Source organism: Pelobates fuscus, chromosome 2, assembly GCF_036172605.1.
Source record: "Pelobates fuscus isolate aPelFus1 chromosome 2, aPelFus1.pri, whole genome shotgun sequence".
Lineage (NCBI taxonomy): Eukaryota > Metazoa > Chordata > Amphibia > Anura > Pelobatidae > Pelobates > Pelobates fuscus.
The window spans coordinates 349,237,336-349,261,888 of NC_086318.1; the positions used below are offsets into that span (position 1 = coordinate 349,237,336).

Consider the following 24,553-nt stretch of genomic DNA (forward strand, 5'->3'; position numbering starts at 1 on the left):
ATCCATCTGCCATTCCTATTATGTCTTTGCGGCAGTGGCTTTGCAGCAGTTCCAGCCTGAGTTTGTTTACCAGATCATTTACAAATCTCAGACTTCAAAAATACAATCTCCTGCCGCAAGATAGAGAACTGTCTACAGATTAGACAACAACCAAACCTCCAAAAAGTGGAACGTGAAACAAATGCATAGCAACTATTACACTGAACTAAGTCTGCCATTCCAATAAGGCGAATAATTTAAATCAAACAAATCTTAACTTTTAATTTATCCTTCTGAATACCTCAGATTACCTCCAGTTTATCTCCAGAATATCTCCAACCACACACACTTAGAAGCAACACTTAGATGAAGCAACCAAGCTAATGACAACAACCCTTATATACTCCTAAAATCACCACCCACTAGGAATGTTTAACACCTGGGTAGGCCTCTGCTTATTTGCAAACAATAGCTAATTTAAACAGAACGCATATTTAAAATAAATCATCTCAAGTTTCTGCAGTCTCTTAAGAGTCTAATAAAAAAAAAACAGTTAGAAATGTTTATTCTTGAAGTTGGGGGATTTATTTGAGTTCTTGTGAAAACTCTAATATTATCCAACTAATTTATGCAGCTTGAAAAAATAGAAGTGGGTGGGGAAAATGTTTTGGTGTTCCAAATAAAAATAAAATAAAATAAATCACTTAGATAAATGCCCCATATAAATCCACCAACAAACTAATGATTATTGTTAGACATATTAAGTTATAATCAACATTGCAGCTATATAAATATCTATCAGAAGCAATATGATATTGCATAGTCAGTATCTAAATACTTTTGTTCTAAAGCACTATTGAAGGGCAAGGCTTCCAACGGCTGTTGAACTAAAACATCCATCAAACTCCAACTGATTTGCTTGAAGAATGATAGAGGTCGAAGTCCAAAAAGAGCTGTAAAGTCACCAGCTGCCCAACTATTCACTACTGTCTAACACTAGTTGCATATTTTCACATACTGCTGTTAACCTCCTCTCCGCACCAACAGACCATAGAAATGGTTGAACCACAGGAACAATTCAGGACTACAGGAGGCCAAATATTTGCATTCAGTAGCTGATGGTCAATGTCATGTTGAGACGCAGTCTTGTTGAATGACTCTTCCTTTATTTCAGGTGCATGCAATGGCAGATAGCTATCCCCATGAAGACTGTTTTTTATGTTTTCTTCAGTTGATTTATTAATACTAGAAGAGTGAGTTTCTAAGGTATCTGAGTACCCAACTAGTGAAACAAAAGGATAGGCTTGTGTATAGCTAGCGGAATTATCCATTTGAAAAACTGATGTTGTGATCATCCAGTAATACCACTCAGAGCTTACAAATGAGCTAGTACTTACAACAGACATCCTAAAATTGTTGACATTTCCTTTGTGATGTTTGGAATTAGACCCAAGTTCCAAGAAAATCTGTCCTTGGCTCATACTTGTTTTACTACTGCCAATGTACTCAGGCGATGTCCTACTTGGATTCGTAATGTCCTCTTGAGTTTGTTTAAGTGCTACATTCTCTGCTACTGGCACGAAATCCATTTCAGAGGTAAATGATAATGAACTACTGAAGGGTTGTGTTAGTGGTGGAGTTCCAACATATCTGCTGAGGTCCAAATCTGTGTTATCAGAATTGCTGAAAAATATTTGTGTTGGTTTTAATGAACCCCAGTGGTGATTATCAGTGCTTTCAGTCAGAAGACCTGTATTGTGCTCCAAGTAAGACATTTGAGGATTCTTTAAGTTACTTTGAGATTGTATAATCTCTTGACTAGCAGTTGCTCCATAGTTATCTCTTTCATGATTTTTTCCTAGATTAAATAACTTTTCTAAAGAGCATGGCACATAGGAACGGGTGTTCCATTTTTCAAAGGACACATAATCAGGAGAAGAATCTACCTCACCATTAGTTAATTCACTAGAAAGGCTTGATTTTTCTGTGTATTCAAAACTTTTAATTACAGTCGATGCATATGCTTTGGTGAGGGGAGATGGAATTATCTGTGGCCAAGAGGAAAACCCACCGTAGAGTATGTCTGGTGGGTCATTTGAACTAAATACTGCAGGTGAATTTAAAGAAATTGTCTTAGTTGGGAAAATGTTCATGCCTGTATTTAAATTCTCTGAATAGCTCGTTATGCTTTCTACATCTACAGATCTTACAGAAACCAAATACAGCTTTTCTTCCTTCAAAAAGTCATCCTCACCTGAAAACTGTACATCTGCCACATTATTTTCTTCACTATTAGCAACAGAAGAAGGATAGGGGCTATAAAGAATTTTCATAGAGGAGCTGTCAAATGGCAACTTTGCAGTTGGTGTGAAATTTGGGCCATCAAAAGGAAAATTCAGATGGTCCAGTTTTAATTCAGATGTCAGTGGTGTGCTTTGTTGGGGTATCACCTCAAAACTTGAATGTAAGTTATTATAGAAAAAATCATAATGTGAAGAGTGGCCATGCAAACGTGAATTTAGTGTATCAGTGCTTACTATCAGTGAATGTGAAACTGCTGTACTTTGCAAGTTATTAGAAAAATCAAGTGGTATTAAAAATTCGTTATTAAGGATTTCTTGTTCTGACTCTTGTGAGTTTTTTGCTGGTCCCTGCATTTGATCCTCAACAGTTTGAGAAGGATTTAGAAGTGCCTGCATAAACTTGGCACTGTGGTGCTGCATATTTGCTCGATGAGCTGGTAAACTTACTGGTAGAGGGGTTAGCAATATGGGAATGGATTTACTAGCCTCAAATTCAGATTTCACAAAAGTACAACTGGTGTGCTTTTCACAGTTGTGAGAATGTATCAATGCTGCATGTTTTTCTTGTGGGGATGCTGAATGTATATGTTTATGTCTTAGCATAATGGAGGCTAAATTAGTGGAGAGATCGGGAAAGTTGTTGGCTTCTTTGGCATTTTCCAAACTATATGTCCCATGTCCATAAATTGTTGGTGGTACAATATGATCATGTCTTTCAACAATTTTGACTGTTTCATCTGTATTTGGTTTAAATGATGTAAAGTCCTCAGAGGAAGCTGTATCTCCAACAGTTGTCATTTCATTATTGGTTAAACCAGTGAATAAACTAGTTGTGGAAAGTTCCTCTTTGGCTGATAACAACTGATGATGAAGAAATCCATTAGAAGATTTGGGAGGAACAATGGAATTTCCACTCTGAAGAACATGCACTATGTCAGAAGTCTGTTTTTCACTTTGCCCACTTTCAATTTCAGTAATAATGTTTTCCTTAGGATGCTCTAAGGTAGACGCATTGTGGAAATGTGAATTCCACTGTAACAACCATGTCCTGTTCCTATTGCTATGTGGTGTACTGTTTAGAGAACCATTGGACAATTTTAAACGTGAAAGAAAAGATTGACTGTTTTCAGTTCCAGACCCTTCTGTTTCTAGATGTAAGAATTTGTCTTCCTTATTTGTGACTGTTAACAGCAATCTTGAACTATTTAAGGAAAGAGGTGAAACATGATTATGGCTTGGGACAACTGTTCGGTTGAATTGGTCATTAAAGGTGTCACTGTTATTAGTTTGCAAAGTTGTTCTATGATTTGTTGAAGAGGAAATTGAAGGCTGTGTGGGTATAAACACAAAATCGTCTATGTTTTTCATTTCTTCCTGTCCTTTCACTTTGGTATCCTTTTCCGAAACCATAGGTCTTTGTTTCACTGGCCAAACAATTGGTGTGGAGATTATTCCTATGCTTTTCACACCTTTTATTTTTGAGCCCTGTATTTGCATCTGGAGATTTGTCCAGGAGTGTGTCACTGGGTTTCTCTTCATTCTGATGGGAAATGTAGCAGGAACTTTGAGTTCCTGCAAATCTGCATGTGTTATGCCATAAAGTAAGTGGATTGAAAAAAAAGCAGTTACTTATGAGAAAATGACATCAATGAATAATACCAAATGAACAAAGTTCTCTATTGTATTAACTTGCATAAAGTTACAGCACCTAAATCATGACTTATCTGATTTTGCATTAATACATAAAGTGGAAAGAACTAGTATTTATAAACATATAAGTGCCAGAGATACGTTCTGGAAAAATACATATAGCCAATGGAAAAGCAAAATATTCCATGCCTGTACTTATTTAGAATAGTTTATCAAACTGAACTTTAGATGTTTATACACACACACATCTATATGTTTTGTTACTAAATCACTGGGAGTAAGTGACTGTTATTTTGCAGACAATAGGTTTTCCTTGATATACATTTGTTCTGTAATTAAAAACATCAAGTGGTTTCCTGTAAGATGATATTGAATTTTATTTATGTTAAATACAAATAAAATCACTAAATTATAAGCATTGCATTTTTCAGTTTTTCAATTAAATAAATAAAGTCATTACACATTTCAATAGATGTTTCCAGTTACGAATACAAAAGAAATATACTCGTAGATATTGAAATATTCCAAAACAGTATTCTGTATATAAATGGCTTCTTAATTGCAAGAGCCTAGAATCCAGTCTTATTACTTTGGAAATTACTTTTAAGCTCATTTGATGAGTATATGTAGTAAATACTACTGCATTAACTCAATTGATATAATACTCTAGGACACATCAATGACCTGCTATGACAACTCTGCTTTTCAATTAAACTAAGGTTTCCTTTTTATTCAGTTGATACATATTTTGAGAATTTCTATCTAAATAAGCGATCAGTGGCTAGATCAGGGGTGCTCAAAAAACTAAAACTCCCATGATACTTTTCATGCCTTTATAATGCTGTAGAATGAAAAAGCATCATGGAAGCTGTAGTCATACAACATCTGGGGAATTACTTTTTGGGCACCTGTGGGCTAGATGTTCAGGATATCACTGCCAACAGTAAACGGGAAGATCCAGTGAAAGTCAAACTCTTCAGCTTAGTGCAATCTGGGTTTCACATGAAATCTATGGAATATAACTCAACATTCAATGAATTACCAAAAGGGACTACAAACATGGGCCTTATAAGATATTCATTCAATATATTGTGACATTTGGTTTCCAATTAAGCCTGGCAGTTGCTTGGCAAGTTCATACCAAGTCTACCTGACTCCTTCATCTAAACAAAGACTTAAAATTGAACTTATCAGAGTTCACGGCATGCTACAGAGGAATTCTGTTAATACACATGATTTGAGGTTCCATTTTCTTAAATAAATACTTTAGTACATAGTATATAATTAACTTTTAGATTTTTTTTTAATATATATTTTTTAGCTTTTTTGGTTGAATAGTTAAATAGTACAAAACCACTTGTGGATATCATAGCAAAACATTGTGAGACTATTAGGCTATATTGTATATTATACTATATTTCAGAGCATTGTTATTGAACAGAGATTAAAAATTACATTTCTTACCAGGTTTTGGGGTATCGGTGCTGTTAGTATCAGTCATGTTAGTGGTTATCATGGTAGTTGTTGTAGAGGTTACAGTAACTGGTAAAAAAAATAATAAATAGATAATTTAAATGGCACCACTTTAAATGTTAGAGTTAAAAACTTGCTGGGGAAATTGTTATCACTAAGTCATGCAATCAACATGCGCTGCTTGGTTGGAGATAAAAATGGTTTATCCCTTTTACCAAATTCTTGTGCAGGAAGCACCAAGAATTTGTTTCATCTCAACCAAGGTATATGGCATATCTTACTTGATTTTGTCAAAAAACAACTTTATATTTCCCTATGAACAGTGAATAAGACCGGAATATCTTTCAAAACCATTTTCAATTTAAATCCCAATAAAATCACAATTCTTCACATGTATGCATTATCCACAGGGACATATTCATGGACATTTAAATATCCTTTTGCATGTGACAGGTTTATTGCAAGAAATAAGCATTTTAAGATATGACACAAATTTACGGAACAGTATAATTCATGCATATTATTCAGAAGAATATAAAATGATGGCTATGTAACACAGACTCATATGACTGACAATCAGAAAAATCTTAAATATGGTATATTTATTTAAAATTATTTAAACATTTCATTTACAATCACCACTACAGCCCACTGGTGCCAGGTGTAATTTGGTGCTATCCAAAAATAATCTGTCAAACTATGCTGACTCAGGAGAGGCCTGATAATATGTTTTGACAGATAACTGTAGGATAGCGTCAGGCTCCATAAACACTATAGCAGGTTGTAGTGTTTATGGTGTGTTTACTATTTCTTTAAAATAAACGATGACTAAAAATACTACAGTATCACTTTAATTATTGCATTAATCAGTAGTATATTTGCCATTATCCAAAACAGAAAATGATGCACCAAAAATAAAAGTGTGTTACAGAAAGAAAAAAAAAAACTAGAGAAATTATATTAAACACAATATTATATAAAAGATGCATATAATGCTTTTCATCCTCTTCATTACAGATGGTAAGGTGTATCCACTTCAATTTGACATTCTTCTTTGAACTATAAATCCTAACATAAAAAAATCAAGTACGCAAATGTACTTGACCGTAATGTGATTCTGTATTACATGAATAATGTTGTTATAGAGAGTGAGCAACACTCATGTTTTAAAGAGCAATTTATTGTATTTTATGAAGGTGTGAGCACTAGAAGTTCCCATAAAAACAGGTTATCCACTCCCACTAATTGCTGGTGTAAAACATAAAAAACACACGTTATGGATATCTAATGTAGGAAGAACAAATATAGGCAAGAGTAAAACATATAATAAAATAAAAGGTGTCTGCTAACTGAGTGACCATTGCAAGGTGACATTTATGGTGTGGGTTGAGGCAGAAAAATGGGTTTTATATACTCCAGCAGAAACAGGCGGCCATATAATTAATCCCTTCACTCCTACATGTTTTTTTGTTTTTTTTTAAACAAGGTGTTAATAACTAACACTAAAACCTATTAAAAATCAGACGTGTTTGTTTATAAATATCTGTTCGTTGACAGCTATTGTATTCTTTATCTGGTAATGATTTAAAACTGGTTTCATGTTTTCTTCACATAAAGACAAATACAGTTTATATAGTATATGTGACTAAAATTATTAAAATTAAACAAATAAAGTTCATAGGTATAAAATGCAGTGTCTATGCCACCAAGTAAGTAAAAAGAGTCCCTGTAATGATGCAAATGTTAAAATACAGTAAATAGGCTCTGAAAAATCCAGACTTTTCTACCATAAGGGCATTGTAGGCAGTTATTGCAGCATGTGTATATGTCCTGTAGTGTGCATAGGGCCCTGTTTCCACAATCCTCTGGCTTTTAACAAGCAGTCATTCACCTTTTGCGGAATATAGGATGTGGGAATATGTATACAGGAAAGTATGTGATGGTGGGTTTTCATTGCATTGTAATCCAAAATAAAATCTAGCCTGTGTACACAGAGCTTGGGAGGGAGAGATTTTGTGGAAACTATTTAGAAAATCCTCTAACAGTTCAGAAATTTTGTTTAAAAAGCATAGTCATGTTAAAAAACATATTGCAAATATGATGTTATTATAAAATTATACAAATGTGAGAAATATCACGTATTACAATAAATATTACATATCAAAATCTTGTCTATTAAAATATGTTGTCTATTCTTTAAACAATCAGCTATGGGAAACTGGCAAAAGACTTGAAAAGTAAAAAAAAAAAAAAAACTAAAACTAAAACCTAAATTATAGCCAAACATCTAGTTCAGCCTAAACTATGCTGACAGATATTAACACCACACCCCAGTGAGTAAACATATTCCCACATATATATCATATAGTAGTGTATTGCTTTTATTATTTCTATCCTTATAACTATAAATATTGTATTTTCTTTTTATTATTCGTCTTGGTTTAAATTGTCTATAGCAATGTCAGGATTCTAGTAAATGGAGGCAAACGCACTAGGGTTTCCAAGGAAAAGGTTAATTTTATAGTCAACATTCGCCTGCGTTTTCGTGAGTTAGATTGTTTGCTTAAGGTTTTCAGCAGAGATATTAATATATAAAACACAGAATGGTTTTGCCTTACAAAACTGTCTGCAAGTCAATATCTGTTAATATCTCAGTGCGCTGCTTAAGTAGTTATACTTAGTATGTAAGGATATGCCTTTGCAATAATTGTATTATTTTAAGGAATTAAAGTGCAGTAGACCTTAAAGGGATACTATAGTGCTCGGAATACAAAATTGTAGTCCTAGCACTATAGCTCTCTCTGCCCACCTTGCAACAACCCTCCCCACACTCCCAAATCCCCCACGACATGGCAAGGACTAAGACTTGTAACACTTACCTGATTTCAGCTCGGATGTCCCTTGGCGCTGGGTCAGCACTCTGCCTTCCCCATTGTCACCTGAAGAGGCAAATGCGCAGCAAGCTTTGCAGGCGCATTAGACACTCACCACAGAAAAGCATTGACTTAATTATTTCCTGAATGATTTTCTCTGATACAATCCTGGAAGTGCCTCTAGTCTGGTCTGGTAGACTTCCACTAAAGGCTGTTGTAGTACTATAATGTGAACATTGTAGTTTCTCTAAAACTGCAATGTTTTACACTGCAGCAGTAAGTTTGACAGGGACAATGCACCCAGACCACTTCAACGAGCTGAAGCGGTCTGGGTGCTGATGGTGTCCCTTTAAGGTATTTATTTGTTTATTTAGCTCAGGTCAGAATATGTCCATCCTATTTAAGTCAAAAAGTAAAAAGTAAGTTGAGTGAACGTTTAAAACATAAGTTTGCATAAGTTTTGCATTCTGGTTAAATACTGATGGCTCATCTTTGGCATCCTATTGCACCACTGTTCGTCTGAAAGCTGTTCATCCCAAAAACGACTTGCAGCTCATTTGTATTAGATAATAAACTTCTCTTTATTATCAGTGCACACAGCAAGCTAGATAGAGGTGTGTGTACCTGAGAACCCCCTTTTCTCTGAAGTAACAACTTGTTTTAATATAAAACATCTAAAATCGAATACAAAACTAAAAAAAACGAAGGTTTCAGACCATTTTAAATTTATGTGCACAACTTCAACTGGTGGTGAATCGGAGGTGGTGCATAAACTGTAATATCACTAAAATGCAGTTCAAGCTACATATTTCAAGTAATACAACCACAAAATAAGACATCACTCATCTATAAAGCTGTCATGTGTTGCGTCTAAATATGGCATTAACAAACTACAGTCCATCAGGGAATATGTTCAAACTAAGCTTGTAACGAGTAGTACACATGCTATACATCCTTTACTGCATGATATTTGGATATAGGTTTTAGTAGTAATGTATCCATCTAAATCAACAATGTTTAAATATAGAATAAAATGCATGCCTAAAATAGAAGAATTGCAAATATGCAAATTACTTAATGGAACATTGTAGGGTCAGGAACACAAACATGTTTTCCTGACCCTACAGTGTTAAAACACTAACTATTCCCCCTGACCCTCCTTGCCCTCTAGATATATTAAAATCTTACCTTAATTCCAGTCTGCTGGTGTTGGTTCTGCCCCTGATCCGCCTCCATGGCTGACATCATCAGTCGTTGGCTGAGCCAGGGGCGGATCCAAACTCTGCGATATCCAGTCAGTATATCCTCATAGAGATGCATTGAATCAAAGCATCTCTATGAGGAAAGTTCAGTGCCTCCTACATTAAGCTGTATCTGTTCTGGTGACTATAGTGTCCCTTTAATGTTATTACGATTTGGTTGTTATGTACTAAAACCTCCAAATATCCAACTATATCCAGCTATGCACTTGCATAAAAATCCTGCATTTTTACGCATATTTAAACTTTATTATGTATAATCAATATTACATACAACCCAGGTTGTCGGTGAACAGCAATTCATTAAGACATATTGATTCCATAGAAGTATAATCACTTATCTTCAGCTATGATTGATTGATGTCTAAAGTTAATAAAGAGGTAAATTATGGGATTCTTACCGGGTAAAGAGCTATAGGTGCTATCAGCCATGTTAATAGTGCTCAAGGCAGGAGATAAAGAAGAAGTTACAGTTGCTGGTAAAAAGACAATGAAAATGTGAACATGCATGCCAAGGCAAATAAAACCGTATGAATGCTTTGTAATAAATTGTATATGGAAAGAGACTAAAGCACAATGATACACACAAAACAAAACAGCTGTTTACTATACAAGTATTATACAGAAACACTGCATTTCATAACCTAAGCTATCATCTCATCTACGCAGGCCATTGCAAGTGAAAGAATTTGAAAGGGTGTCCGACATGCCACAAAAAAAGGCCACAGAGGGGCTATAGACCACAACTGAAACATACAGACATAAGTGGTGAGGAAAAGCCACAACTGAGATACAGCTCAAGAAAAGCCACATACGGGCTGAAGGACACAACTAGAATGGAGGTTAAATGGAAAAAACTGAGAAGGAGGACTAGAACAATTATATGCAAACAGTAATAATTTGGAAATATTCTCATTCTCAGCTTAAGTCACAATGGAAATTTTTGCCTGAATTTTGTAAGTTATTTTTCAATTTGCTACAATTCAGTAGTTAGTGAGTAAACCCCTTTCCAAAACCCGTTCCAAAACGAGTTTCAATTCTGTGAAAAATAGCTAAAAATGAAGTCATCGCAAATGAGATGTATAGAATGTCTCTCAACATTTAGTATTTTGCACTCAAATTTGCAATTTAGACAATGTGTTGTCTAAATTTCCCCTTGATGTTTAACCCCTTAAGGACCAAACTTCTGGAATAAAAGGGAATCATGACATGTCACACATGTCATGTGTCCTTAAGGGGTTAAAGTGACACTGTAGAAACTGTAACTGCTACATCTCATTGAAGTGGTTATAGTGCCTGGAGCTCCATGCTGCCAATCTTCCATTCAATGTTAGACTGTTTTTAATGATTTGATGCTAGAGAAGTGTCCCCAGCAGCCCTTTGTGTTTGTATTAATGAGGAAACATTAGCCTGAGCAGCAATTGACAGCTGAGATTGTCTAAGAGTGTCATCTGACCGCTTTTAGCATCACAGTGCTAATTGCTGGTATGAATTGGTATAGCCTTAGCAATACTTCAGACAGCCACTATAGGTGCTTCCTGACGCTTTATGGAATTTAACTCTGTGAATCGATGCTGGATGTCCTCATGCTTTTCATGAGGAGATGCAGCGTCTTCATATCCCTTAACGGAGAACGTGGGGATGGAGACAGAACCGAGAAACCTCAGCACTGGAAAGAGGCAAGTGATAAAAGCCTTTTTAACCCTTTCTGCGTGGGGGGGACACTGGACATTTATCTATGGGCAGATGGACACTATAGCATTCAGAATACAGTTTTGTGTATTCCTAACACTATAGTGTTTCTATAACATGTGATTATTGTAATTTAATATCCTGACCTATGCTGCTCATTTTGCTTCTATGCAACTCCTGCTTTTTCATCTCTCATTTTAATGTTCATTACTGCATTATTAATTTTTTGTTTACTTTTTCACAACTCAGTTCATATTTATGAAGTCTTAACTTGGCTCTGGTTCCATACAAGGAGATATTATGGGATTCTTACCAGGTTGTGAGCTATAGGTGGTGATGCTATTGGTGGTGGTGGTAACAGTGCTCGAGGCAGGTGGTAAAGTTACTTCTGGTAAAAGAGATAATGGAAATGAGAGCATGTGTGGGATAGAAACAAACTCTGCATTCAAACAGAACACTGCTAGGAAAAAAACACTATCAAATATAAATAACAAGTGTTATACAAAGAAAGCTACAGTGATCAACAACTACTGTCTGTTTTAACTAATAACACGCACATTATTCTATTGTTCCTGTACATATATGCACAGTGAAGGTTTGAAAAATTAAGCTAGAGTTTGAAATTGGCAAACCTGGTTTTCAGTTAATAAAACATTGGAGCTGTGGTTAGAGCTACATTCACTTATAAAAAGTCACAAAAAGCATCTTTTAACGTGAACCATTCTTTGCAAAAAAAGACCTGTGATCAAGAATTGTTGCGCTGCATAAAGCTTGAAAGGGTTGCCAAGTCACCCGAAAGACCTTAGATAATCATCTGTCTACTGTTAGACAAATTGTCTATAAATGAAGATAATTTAGTACTGGGGCTACTATCCCTAGAAGTGGCTGTCAATCCACGAGGATTCAAATGGCACTACCCACGATTCTCAATTAATTAAGAAAGAACCCTAAACTGATAACTAAAGACTTGAAGACAGCATTGGAATTGGCAAACATTTCCGTTAGTCTACTACACGTAAATCATTGAACTGACATGGTGTCCATACTAGGACACCATAAAGAAAGCCACTGCTTTTCAAAATAAAAACATGTCTGCAAGCCTGAAGTTTGACAACGATCACATACACATATATATGTGTAGTAAAATATTTAGCAAAAAAAAATTGTGGACTGATGATTTAGTTGCTTCCTAAAAAACATGCAACACGATGTATGGCATTATTAGGGCACTACATACCAACCTAAAAACATCATACCAATGATTAAGCACGATGTAGGGAGCTCTGCTGTTTTAGGGCCTGGACCACTTGTCATTACCAAGAATAAAATGAATAATAATATCAGAGTGACTGTAGCCAAGTGGTGTTTAGTAGAAGTTGGGTGATACAGCAGAACAATGATTAAAAACATGGTAAAGTAAATCCATTAGAGAAAACAAAATGTGCCTTTTGGAGTGGTCCAATCAGAGTCCAGACTTTAACCTCATAGAGATTCTGCGGAATGACCTCAAGAGAGCTGTTCATACCAGACATCCTAAGAATATAACTGAGCTGAAACAGTTCCGTAAGGAAGAGTATTCCAAAACTATTCCTGAACGTTGTGCAGTTCCATTCAGCAGCTAATGGAAATTCTTGGTTGGGAGAATCACCTAGCTATTAATCCAAGTGTTCCCTTCCATTATCCACAGGACTGTGAATGTTTAATGTGATATGTTCAATAAGGACATGACAGATCATAATTATTTGTGTGTTGTTAGCACATTGTGTTATCTATACTTCTAACTTTGATGAAGATGAGATGACATTCTATAGCAATTCATGCAGATAACCAACTTATTCCAAAGGGGTCACATACTTTTTCTTGCCACAGTACGGTTATTTTATATGTTTTTATTCATTATTTCCATATATGTACACCTCGGAAATTCCTTCACAGTGTTAAGTACGTTCAGCTAATCCTGGTTTCTACTACCCATGGTGTAATGCCATAGTTTACACATTAACGTCTTCAACCTTTGAACTCCAAATAATACTATCTTATTCAAATACATGACTTTGCAATTTAAATTGTTAATACCTCAACATTATCAATAGTTAAATAGCAAAACATAATAACTGTGTATGCTAATGGCCATGTTCTTGCGACTCCAATGGATTTTTATTTTATTTTTTTAACAACTTAGTAACTATACCCCCAATTAAATCATGCATGCATAAAGAGCTATAGGTGCTATCAGCCATAGTATTAGTGCTCAAGGCAGGAGATAAAGAAGAAGATCTGCCGTCTACAGCCTTTGCAAGCACTCCCCTACTTCACAAGGCCATACTTTTTGTGGCTGTCCAATCACACGCTTCCCAATGCATATCAATGAGAAGTCAGGTGCTGTTAGCAATTTCTGCCTCTTGTATTACTCCACTGAGCTAAACATCCAGGAAGTAACAGGACCGGTTGCCTGATTGACAGCCGGAGGGGGGAGGTGGGGGGGGGGAGGGGGAGGGTGGGAGTATGACATGGTTAATTTATAATAAAGGTTAGAAGACTTTCTGAGCCACTTGATGTAGTATCCATTTTCATATAATGAAAATTTTCATATAATAATCAAATCTTTCCTAAAAAAAAATGATTTTATTTGACATCAGTTACATCTGCTATATATTACAATCTGGTTACCTCATAGTGGTTACATTTGTTACTTGTTGAAACACTGTTCCATCTGAAAGCTCTAACAAACTTCTAAAAGCTATACACAATTTATGTTATTGGGGCAGCTTCTCCTTATTATCTACACAATACTGATAGGTACATTATATTGATATAAACTATTAAACATTTGAAGATTTTTTAACTTTGCATACATTTAAATACTAACCATTCACAGTGCTTCAGAAAACTACCAAACTAAGGCCTCAGGGAGCAGGGATTGTACACTTATGTGCAAAGTTTATAGATTTGCATTTAAACGCTACTTAAAAACTTGCAAATAAACTAAACCTTCACTTTAATTAATACATTACAAGTACATATTGATTCCATAGAAGCATAATCACTTGTCTTCGGCTATGATCGATTGTTGTCTACAGTTAATGAACAGGTGAATTATGGGATTCTTACCGGGTAAAGAGCTAAAGGTGGACATACTACCAGTCGTGTTAATAGTGCTCAAGGCAGGTGATAAAGAAGAAGTTACAGTGGCTGCTAAAAAAAGACAATGAAAATGTGAACATGCATGCAAAAGCAAAGATAACCTCGTGAATGCTTTGCAATAAATCGTGCATGGGAAGACAGAAAAGCACCATGCTAAGAGACAAAACAAAATAACTGTTTACTATACAACTACTATACCATAACCTATCGACTCAGGAAGGAATATACAGGTCAAGAAAAGCCACATCGTGGCTATAGACCAAGATGGATGGAATAAAGGAGTTAAAACAGAGGTAGACCAAAAAAAAAAAAAAAAGCACACAGATATGTGAAAAATAAAATAAAAAAATAAAAACAAAAGCAAAGAAAGAAAAATAAGGAATTGCCAGTAAAATATAAGCAGTCATTTGGTATTTGGTATATTTGCAAAACATCTTATATACCCATTTGTAAATTATACTAAAATACTAAAATGTCAGAAGAGTAAGCAACCCATCACTCAGTTCTATCACTATATTATGTTCTGTAAGACTGATTACAGTGAGGCTGCATATTTGAGTACAGATATTAGGTTTGCTGGTGGGTATATATGTGGCTATTTTTTGTATTTTGTTTGCTGTGTTTTGATTGCTATCATGTTGGTAAAATATTGTAAGGTGATGTTAATTAGTCAATTGTGTGTGTGGTCCCCATTTTAACAAGCTAGCGGTGGTTAATAGTATGCATTTCCATACTCCCTGCTTTGTATTAGCTCTGGCTGAGCGAGGTGGCTTTTATCTAATTGCAATTTGATGCAAACCATTTGTTGTAAAATGTTAAAAAAAAAACTTGGGATAGTATTTTCCTATGCTAGTGTGTTCTTTTTTTTTCTTGTAACTAGCTTAAAGGTTTGCACTTTATACTATGTACACCAAAGCAAATGTTACATCATGCAAGCATTTTGATTTTGATTTGATTGCTCATGGGTAAGAATATTTTGCAATAGATGTGATTACTGTAATTTCATTTCTTAATCTATACCTGTACTGCATCTATCTATATTACGCCTCTTGATCTTGGATTTTATATAGCATGCTTTTAATTTTTTTCTTTATTTTTGCATAACATGCTGTGTATGTTTATGAAGTCTTAATTTGGCTCTGGCTCCACACAAGGACATATTATGGGATTCTTACCAGGTTGTGAGCTATAGGTGGTAATGCTATCGGTGGTGGTCACAGTGCTCGAGGCAGGTGGTAAAGAAGTAGTTACTTCTGGTAAAAGACATAATGAAAATGAGAGCATGTTTGGCAAAGAAAGGTAGGCATTTGAATGCAATGAACTCTGCATTCAAACACAGCACACAGGTAAAGAACACTGGAAGGAAAAATACTATTACTTTTAAATAAATCTAATGAACTGAAATAAGTCCTGACAGCAAAACAAACAATGGGCTGCTTTAATCACCTTTTATTCACTAAGATGTTATTTTTTTAATTGTTTATAATTTTTATTTAGTGTAGCAATTTTTGAATCGCTCTACTATGTTACTATTCAGTAGAGTTAAGTAATAGTATGCAGGCTAATCCTGGTTTATACTACTGTTATTGACTCGTACTGTAATGTCATGTTTTATGTATTTACCTTAAAACTTTAAATGACACTAATAATGATTGATTCAAATAACTGACTTTCCATTCACAAAGGTTAATGATGAAAATGATTAACAGTAAATCAATCATAAATGCTCATGTTAATGGCCATGTGCGTATAAAATGTTGTTAATATGATAAAGCTACAACCCAACTTTGATAAATAAAGTGTTTATTAAAACTTCTCTGTGGTAAATAAGTATAATCACTATAAAGATGCTGTGGACAAGGCATTCCTTTGCTTGGCTGAGAGTGGTGGGTGTTATGGTCCACAGCATATTCTGTATCCAAGCTAGAAAGAGGACCATACCCTGCAGTGTCATTATAACATTACTATAGTTGTCTGTTACCACTGATGTACTTTCAACTTGCATGCAAGCTACATACAAACCCATTCTCTAAAGCTGTGAATGAAGTTTGTTCATTGCAAATTAATTTCCTTTGCAACATATGCCCGTACTGTATCTCGGTGGCTCACAGCAGAAGTTGTCGTTACACTGAAAGCATTCACCCAAAAGCAGTGCCTTGTGTAAGACCCCTTGATCAAGGGCTGGATACAGAGAGACTATCACTCTTTGTTTAGCACATTGCTGGATATCTTACCCACAGTGCATTGCTGGATCTCCAGTAGCGCACGGAATACAGAGAGGCTCTCTGTATCCAGCCCATGAGTAGGGATATCCAATAACAGACACATTGAGCTGCAAGTACATGCACCAACAGAGATCCTACTGACAGTACTTTGGATGGTAGGTAAAGATGAGGAGTGCGACGTAGCATATCTGGCCTGTTTGCCTAGGAGGCAACGTTGTCAAATTTGACATTTTTAGGAATAGGATAATATAGTCTCAATAAAGTGCTGATCATTTAGTGAATTATAGGATAGGTGCGATAATATGTGTCACATAGAGTGACTTGTAGAATACATTAGGAACAAAGTCAAATATCACATATACAATAGCTTTACTTAACATTCTGTTTTATTCTATACTTGTACTGTATATTTTGTTTTTAATTTAGTTTATAAGGTATTCACAAGATGTTATGCAAAACACAAAACAAAAACCCAGAAAATGGATTCTGGAGGTAATTATCTTGCAAAATTGTAGTAGATGAAAATCTTAATAAAAAATGTATCATTAAACATTTATTACTAACGATATTATAGTTAAACCCCCTTCTATAGTACTATCATGTTCATCTATAGATGTTTACAGGGCACTCTTAATATAAAGAATGATAGGATTCTTACCATTTTGCACACTATAGGTGGTTATGTTATCGGTGGTGTTAACAGTGCTCAAGGTAGGTGATAAAGAAGAAACTAGAGTTGCTGAAAGATAATGAAAATGTGAACATGCATGGCAATGCAAAGATAACCCTTGACTATACTTTGCAATGAGTTGGGCATTCAAAGCTTTAAAGGAACACTGTCAGGAAATGATTTTTTTAGTGTACAACAAATGAACACCTATATATATATTCTAAATGTAGACGCTTCAATAAAACTTTCCAATTTTAGTGCTATCAGTGCTGCATAGTGTTTATCCTGTAAACATTTAACAAGCGTGTAGAAATAATTAACAAAATAAACACAATGCCTGGTTAGGAGGATAGATGTAGTACAAAGACTCATATGTTCACTTTAGTTAGTTGTTTTTCTTCGGCACACTTATGGAGGATTTACAAGATTTGGGAAAATAGAATATTTCAAACCTATATAAAACATGAAATTATTTGTGTTATTATTTTATATTGCATTTACTTAATTTTAAATTTATATTGAAGTTATTTTATTATTATCATTAATAATATTATTATTATTATTATTATTATTATTATTATTATTATTATTATTATTATAACTATCATGAGTTATTTATAGTTGCCTATTATAACTGATATAAATCATAATTATTATTTAAAATTATAATATTACCCTGACATCATACCCTTCTTAAAAACCTTGACAACTTAAATGGACTCTGTCAGTCACAATATAGCAAAGTCCACAAAAAAAAAGTATGCAATTTGCAAGCCAAATGGCCAGCAAATCTAAAAACTTGAAAAACATATTGCCCTCATATCCAGTAAAATTTTTGTAGCAAATACTTTTTTTTTATTATTTATTAGAGCCTCAAAAGTTTTACTTTGCACTATGTTTTAACTTAAAGGTGCACTCTAAGCACCCCAACCATTGAAGTAGTTATGGTACTAGAAGCCTACCGGCATCATTCCCTTCATTTTTTAATGGATTGACACCTACCTGGGTCGCCCTGCTACCCATAGGCCCCTGACTACCATGGAAAACATAAATCTTTACCATATATGTTACTTGTAGTGTCAGCTGACACTCTAAGCCAATGATCTGGAAATGTGCACAAAATTGATACAGCTAAAGCAGAATGAAAACTCCAGCTCTATTGTGAAGACGAGAAACAATGTGAGCACCGGGGAGGGGGACCAGAAAAGCGTAAAAACATTCATAAACGGTCAGACCTCTTACTGGGGCACAATGACAGGGTACTCCTGACACCATAACCACTACGGATATGTTGCTAAGAGTGCTCCTTCAAATATCACATTAAAATATAAATAAATACTCTATCATTTTTATTCACACATGGCTAATTATTAAAATTACACATTTATCACGGCGCTAACTAAAGCTAATTGACACCAAACCGTTTTTTATATTTTTATTTTCTTAACTGAAACTTCCCACTTTCAAATCGTGTTCCAATTATTAAAAAAAAACTGACAGTGTCCCTTTAATGTTATATGCAAAAGAAATCCATAAATAAAATTCATATCGAGGCATGCATTTCTTAATAGTGGAGAGTATTAAACAGCAAAAAGAGACAAATGTCGCACAAATTATTGCACAGCTTAACACAATACAAAATATGTTTAATTTAGCGTCTTAAATAATTGATTGATACGTTTGTATTGAAGACATTAATCAAAAAAAAAATTTGAACAGGTAACAAAGTAACCAGCATTTCATTCATGGATTAAACATTTGCACCCAAAAATATGTTGCAAAGCGTTTTTGTGATAAATATAAAATATGCTAAGGAATTATTATTTAGTATATGGAAGACATAAATTCTTACCATATGTGACACTGGTGGCATGCAAAGCTGTCGTGTTAGTGGTGACAATGGTTGATGGAGTTACAGTAGATCTTACTGTAGCTGATGATAGAAATGAGAGTTGTAAGAATGAATACTGTGCAATCACTTTGAATGGGAATACATATATTATTTTGTGCATTATATAGATTATTCAGTAATACTATGTAAAACTATACATTTAAAATAATAGAAAATAAAATAGATACTCATATTTGAAGTTCATGCATTTGCTGACAAACTGCAAGCTTGTGCAGTAAACACTCACTAAACCAGGAAGTGTTTCAGATATTCATGCTCACTTTCTTTAGCACTGTTGAGTTTACCACACATGCAGTGCTTTAGGAGTGCAGATTTTCTGGAAATTGTAATTCAACTGGAAATTCTAACCTCACTGGAATACATAGGAGGCTCAGTACTTTGTGAGTAACCCTTTAAACTCCACGTGCAATAAACACCCCTTTTCCCTAACCCTAATTGTATCCCCTGTCAGATCTAAACAAACTATTTTCCTTATTCCAAAACGTAAGCATTCGAAGTTTAACCTGAAAAAAACACTCCTTATCTTAATCCTAGATTCATTGAATTAAATTCTTAAAACCTAAAAATCTCAAAAAACTAAACACCCCATGTACCCCAGTACTATATTTAATCTAACTCTGAACCCAATATTAATTAACATCCCTGAAGCCAAATATGTGTAGAGTATAATGTTTTATGCCTGCAATGTCCAATTAATAAATACCGTATATTAAACTCACTTTATCTGCCTTTTCTGGAGGGGGAGCAAGGAATTATGTGGCTACAGTCACCTACATGTAAATTCAGATATGAGAAATGGAACTGACTATATGAAATGAATAGCACAACTACAATCTACATTTTCCCTTAAAGCGGCACTGCCATGCCGAACTTTCCTTTCTTTAATTGATTCATCTACTCTCCCTTTCTCAGGATCTGTTCTTAATTTCTTCATGTCTGCTCTAGTTTTCTTTAAAACATAAGACAAAGTAGACTATTTGTCTTATGGAGGTTTCCTACGCCTGACCATCTCTGACCAGGGAAGGAACAAAGTGTGTTTCATTTCCGGTGGTCAGAGAAATTTTCCCACAATTCTAAGTTTTCCTCCATGATCCCGCGGTGTTTCCTGTCAGTATTGCCGAACGTCCTGTCACTAAGACAAAATGCCGGCAAAACTGCTGAATTGAGTCCTAACAGAATGAGAACATTTTGTTCATTCATGTTAGGACACAATTCAGGACTTTTTTCGTATTGAACTTTCCTTATAATGAATGAAACTCCGATCCTATTCGTGCCACGGCTGCACGGTATCAGGGAGCTATCTGGGGGAGGGGAGGACAATAGGGGTTGAGGCCGAGGGGGGAGGACACTAGGTTCCCCCCCCCTTATTGTTATTTATGGCCCCTACCCAACATTGAGGGTTGGGAGCTGGGGGGGGGGGGAGGACAATAGGGGTGGAGGCCGGGGAGGAAGGACAATAGGTCCCTCCCCCTTATTGTTATTTATTGTTATTTATGGCCCCCACCCACCGCTCAGGGGTGGGAGCCGGGGGAGGAAAATAGGTGTGTGTCCCCTCATTTTCCTTTATGGCCCACACCTACCGCTCAGGGGTGTGGGCCAGGGGGAGGACAATAGGTCCCCCCCCCATGTTCCTTTATTGCCCCCACTCACAGTTCAGGGGTGGGGGCAGGGGTGGAGGAAAATAGATCCCGACCCTTATTGTTATTTATGGCCCCCACCCACCGCTCAGGGGTGGGGGGGTACTAGGGTTTTTTGTGGGGTTTTTTTTTTAACAGTGAGCAGCCACAGGTTGCTCACTGTTTAGTAGACATACCCTTCTTGCGGTATTATTGACCCCCATAGAGTGAGGGAGGACATGGGGGGCTTAGGAAGTAGTGGGGAGCACTGCTCCCTGTCGCTTCTATTTTTAAATTTTACAAGAAGGGAGTTGCGCGCCGGTAACTCCCTCCTTGTAATAAACTGAACGAACAAACGAACACTGATATTCAGTGTTTGTTTGTTCATCTGACATTTCTATTCATTCGTCTTTCTGACGAATGGATGAATGAATAGATTAAATTCCCGTTTGCATGCCCAGGTGTTTAACTGTGCATGTGCGGGAATCTCACAGCGCTATCTAGTGGGGGCAGATGACGTGTCCCACAGGGACTTCATCTACCCACACAAAGATGGCGGCGCCCTGAACCTAGGTCTGGGCAGAAGATAAAGTTTAAAAACTAGGTAATATGGGGTGCTTAGGGGCATTTGGGGGTGATTAGGGGGTCAATTAGATATAGTGGAGTCGGGAAGGAGGTTACAAAAAAAAAAGGGATTCGGCCATGAGAGTGCCGCTTTAAATATCTCCAATAGCTAATATAGATATATATATTTTAAACTTTAAATTCTCTAAACATTGAAACAGTGAACATGCATCATATAATAGCACTTTGCAAATGTATGTTCTATATTTCATTTTGCGTGCTCTAAGCTCAAATAAAGCTACTTTGGTATAGTTAAAAGCAGCTGCATGCAGTGAAACATGCCAGCACTTTATAACAGGCACAAAAACAGCACAAACAAAAATACATTTGTGCAGCAGAAACACATGATTGTTAGGAAGCAAATACTAAACAGAAATGACGAAACATATAGGATTTCTGTATGCTCAAATCTATAATGTTATGGATTTCACCACGGTAATTAGAATATTGGCTATCAATAACAGAACACATTTTTAGAACTGTGGGTGTTGCATGGAGATTTGTTATTTGTTTTTTTACTGTGACATTTGTTTGTATGATATTGATGCATATATTCACACATATACATGGGAAACAATTGCACCATATCACTGGAAAGCAAGAACGTGCTTACTGGTAACAAAAAAATATATAAAAACAAAACTCATACAAATTGTGTTTAAGGATTAATTAAATTATACAACCAGGAACGTTAATTTTCCTAGTAAGTACATACTGGGGGGTCCAGATGTTATTATTACCAACTAAAAAGTTTATTATTAACCTTGAAAGAATTAAAAGCTATGTCGACCCTGCAAAGCTTCACATCAGCAGCTGCAAAACACTATATGTCAAGGCATAATCCACTGGGCTATCACATTTACGTAAATTATTTTAGAAATGCCTGTTGGTACCACCATCGCATTGAACCCTGTTATGCTATGATGCCAACTAAACACAAATGAGACGCATTTCATTCAGAGGGATTGAGGAAAAACTTTCTCCTATTCATCAGATGGGACAGCTAGTCAATCCTCAACAAAGTTTGCTACTGTTTCATATTCCTTCTAAGCTCAATATAAAAGAAATAAATAAATTAATTAATTTTTCTTATCCCCCCAATGCCAATGTGTTCCATAGTGGATACGATGCCTTTTATTATGGTTACCACGTAAATTGGGTCTTTTTTGTTGGTACCCAGAAATGTATCATGCCAGATTCATTATCTACTGCCATGAACATAGCATTCTAGTTATCATGGTTTCCTAATATCCTATGAAAACCAAACAGTCTTGAAAAACAACTATGTCAATGCAGAAAAATATTCAGCTGAAAAAAATGTATTACGATAATTCAGAAGAAATTCAAAAGAAAAGAAGGATACAAATATTTATAAAAGGTCAAAGACACATTGTGTAAAAGGATTTTTGATATTGTAAAAAAAATATCTCTGGCATCATTTAGTAAACATATACAATGCGCATATGTTTAGCACGTGACAGCCTTTTCTCGAGAAGAAATACAATTGAATGTTAAGTAAAATTCTCTCTACCTGTAATACCCTGTATTTCTTATTTGTTTTAAACATATGGTTTTATTTGCTAAATGAACTGAACATTTTAGACGAGGAAAATCCGCTAATTGAGCTATTTCGTCCATCTAGCGATTTCAGCCTAAAATGTTCAGTTTTCAACATCCCATTGGTGACTGTATACAATCTACACAATCAGCAGTTAATTCCTTCCTGCCTCTCTGATTGGATTCTTATGCAACATTGAATCATAACATTTATTGATTAATATGCAATGGACAAAATGACAAGCCCAGTGTGATAGGGGAACTTGTCATTAGTTTTTGGTGGGGGGGGGGGGGGGGGGATCACCTAACTACAGTAGTCTATACACATACACAGTACATAAATGCATCCATAAACTAGGTGCTTTTTTATTTTGGTTTTCTGAAAAGTTTGTAAGTTAGTAATATCTATATTCCAACCTTCTAAATGATTCTATAGACAACCAATCACGTTAAAGAAAAACAGGATTTCTTGGTAGACATATGTTGCCCTAAAAATATGTTTATGTAAAATGTTGATGCTCTTCCCTGGTCATTAAAAATGGTAATTCATTCATTAGTTTAGCTATAATCTCATTGTCATAAATATCACTGCTTGCACAGAAAGATGCAGAAAGACTACTTAAAAGGAACTATGAAAACCAACATTTTTCTGAAAGGTTCAAAGTTTTAAATAAAGTGGTCAACCCATAACGGTTTGACTGTATACAGACCTTTTTATAGGTGTTAATAGCTACCGATAACAAGTATAAGCTCTCTATGAGCTCTCTTTCACTAGTCATAATTCAGTTACAAACAAAGCTGACATTTACAGAGCAAGTTGGAAAAAAAAAATATCCAATCTAAAACATCTGATGAAGCAGAACAATCATTTGATGGAGTCATTTCTGGGTACCTCTGAATTCCAGATTTCAACAACCTTACAATATAGAACTGGACATTGATACATATGAAAATTTCATCAGTCATGTTTACAACCAGTCGGCATCAACAAAACTATAACAAGATGGATTTATTAAACTTAATTTCAAGGGATACTATAGGCAACAAAACAACTTTAGCCTAACGAGACCTTTTTTTTGTGTACAGATCATGCCATTGCAATCTCACTGTTCAATTCTCACTTAATAAATAACTTTATTACTTTTGCTTCTGTTTGTGCAGACCTCAGCCCTACTACCCTCTCTCCCTCCACCTCACCCCTGGCTGTGACAGCCTGCATGAAAAAAAGAAAGGTTTCATTTTAATCAGATGTTAACCTGCTTTAGAAGTTTTTATTTCCTGCTTTGTAAAATAACATTTTAATAAAACAAATGGGGTACCCACAACCTCTAAAAGGCAATTAAAAGAGCAGGAGATAAGACATTTTATATTAAACAAACTGTACAATAAAGGAACCTAGAATATCTAGGTTCCATTTCAGGAAATGTTTAGGAAGGCTGTGCAAGTCACACGCAGGGAGGTGTGACTAGGGCTGTATCAACAATGGTAGTGAATTGACCAGTGAGACTGCAGGGGCATGATCTATTAAGCTAAAGTTGTTTTGGTGCCTAAAGTAACCCTTTAAAATTGCATTAAT

At 35.4% G+C, this 24,553-nt stretch overlaps 1 protein-coding gene across 5 annotated transcripts in view; it reads right to left on the bottom strand.

Annotated features, from left to right (window-relative positions):
* The window catches only part of ADGRG6 (adhesion G protein-coupled receptor G6), a 166,460-nt gene that overhangs the window by 55,832 nt on the left and 86,075 nt on the right, over positions 1 to 24,553 (bottom strand). Inside the window, exons 6-12 of one of the 5 annotated variants that reach the window (XM_063443609.1) lie at positions 19,121 to 19,201; positions 17,257 to 17,337; positions 15,549 to 15,626; positions 14,341 to 14,424; positions 11,543 to 11,617; positions 9,939 to 10,013; positions 5,397 to 5,474 (exon numbers count right to left, since the gene is read on the bottom strand). The exons of 1 other annotated variant lie outside the window; for it this stretch is intronic. In XM_063443609.1, coding sequence (XP_063299679.1) covers positions 5,397 to 5,474; positions 9,939 to 10,013; positions 11,543 to 11,617; positions 14,341 to 14,424; positions 15,549 to 15,626; positions 17,257 to 17,337; positions 19,121 to 19,201 — 552 coding nt within the window. The remainder of the gene's footprint in view (positions 1 to 5,396; positions 5,475 to 9,938; positions 10,014 to 11,542; positions 11,618 to 14,340; positions 14,425 to 15,548; positions 15,627 to 17,256; positions 17,338 to 19,120; positions 19,202 to 24,553) is intronic. 3 more of the 5 variants (XM_063443610.1, XM_063443611.1, XM_063443613.1) reach the window with 3 other exon arrangements.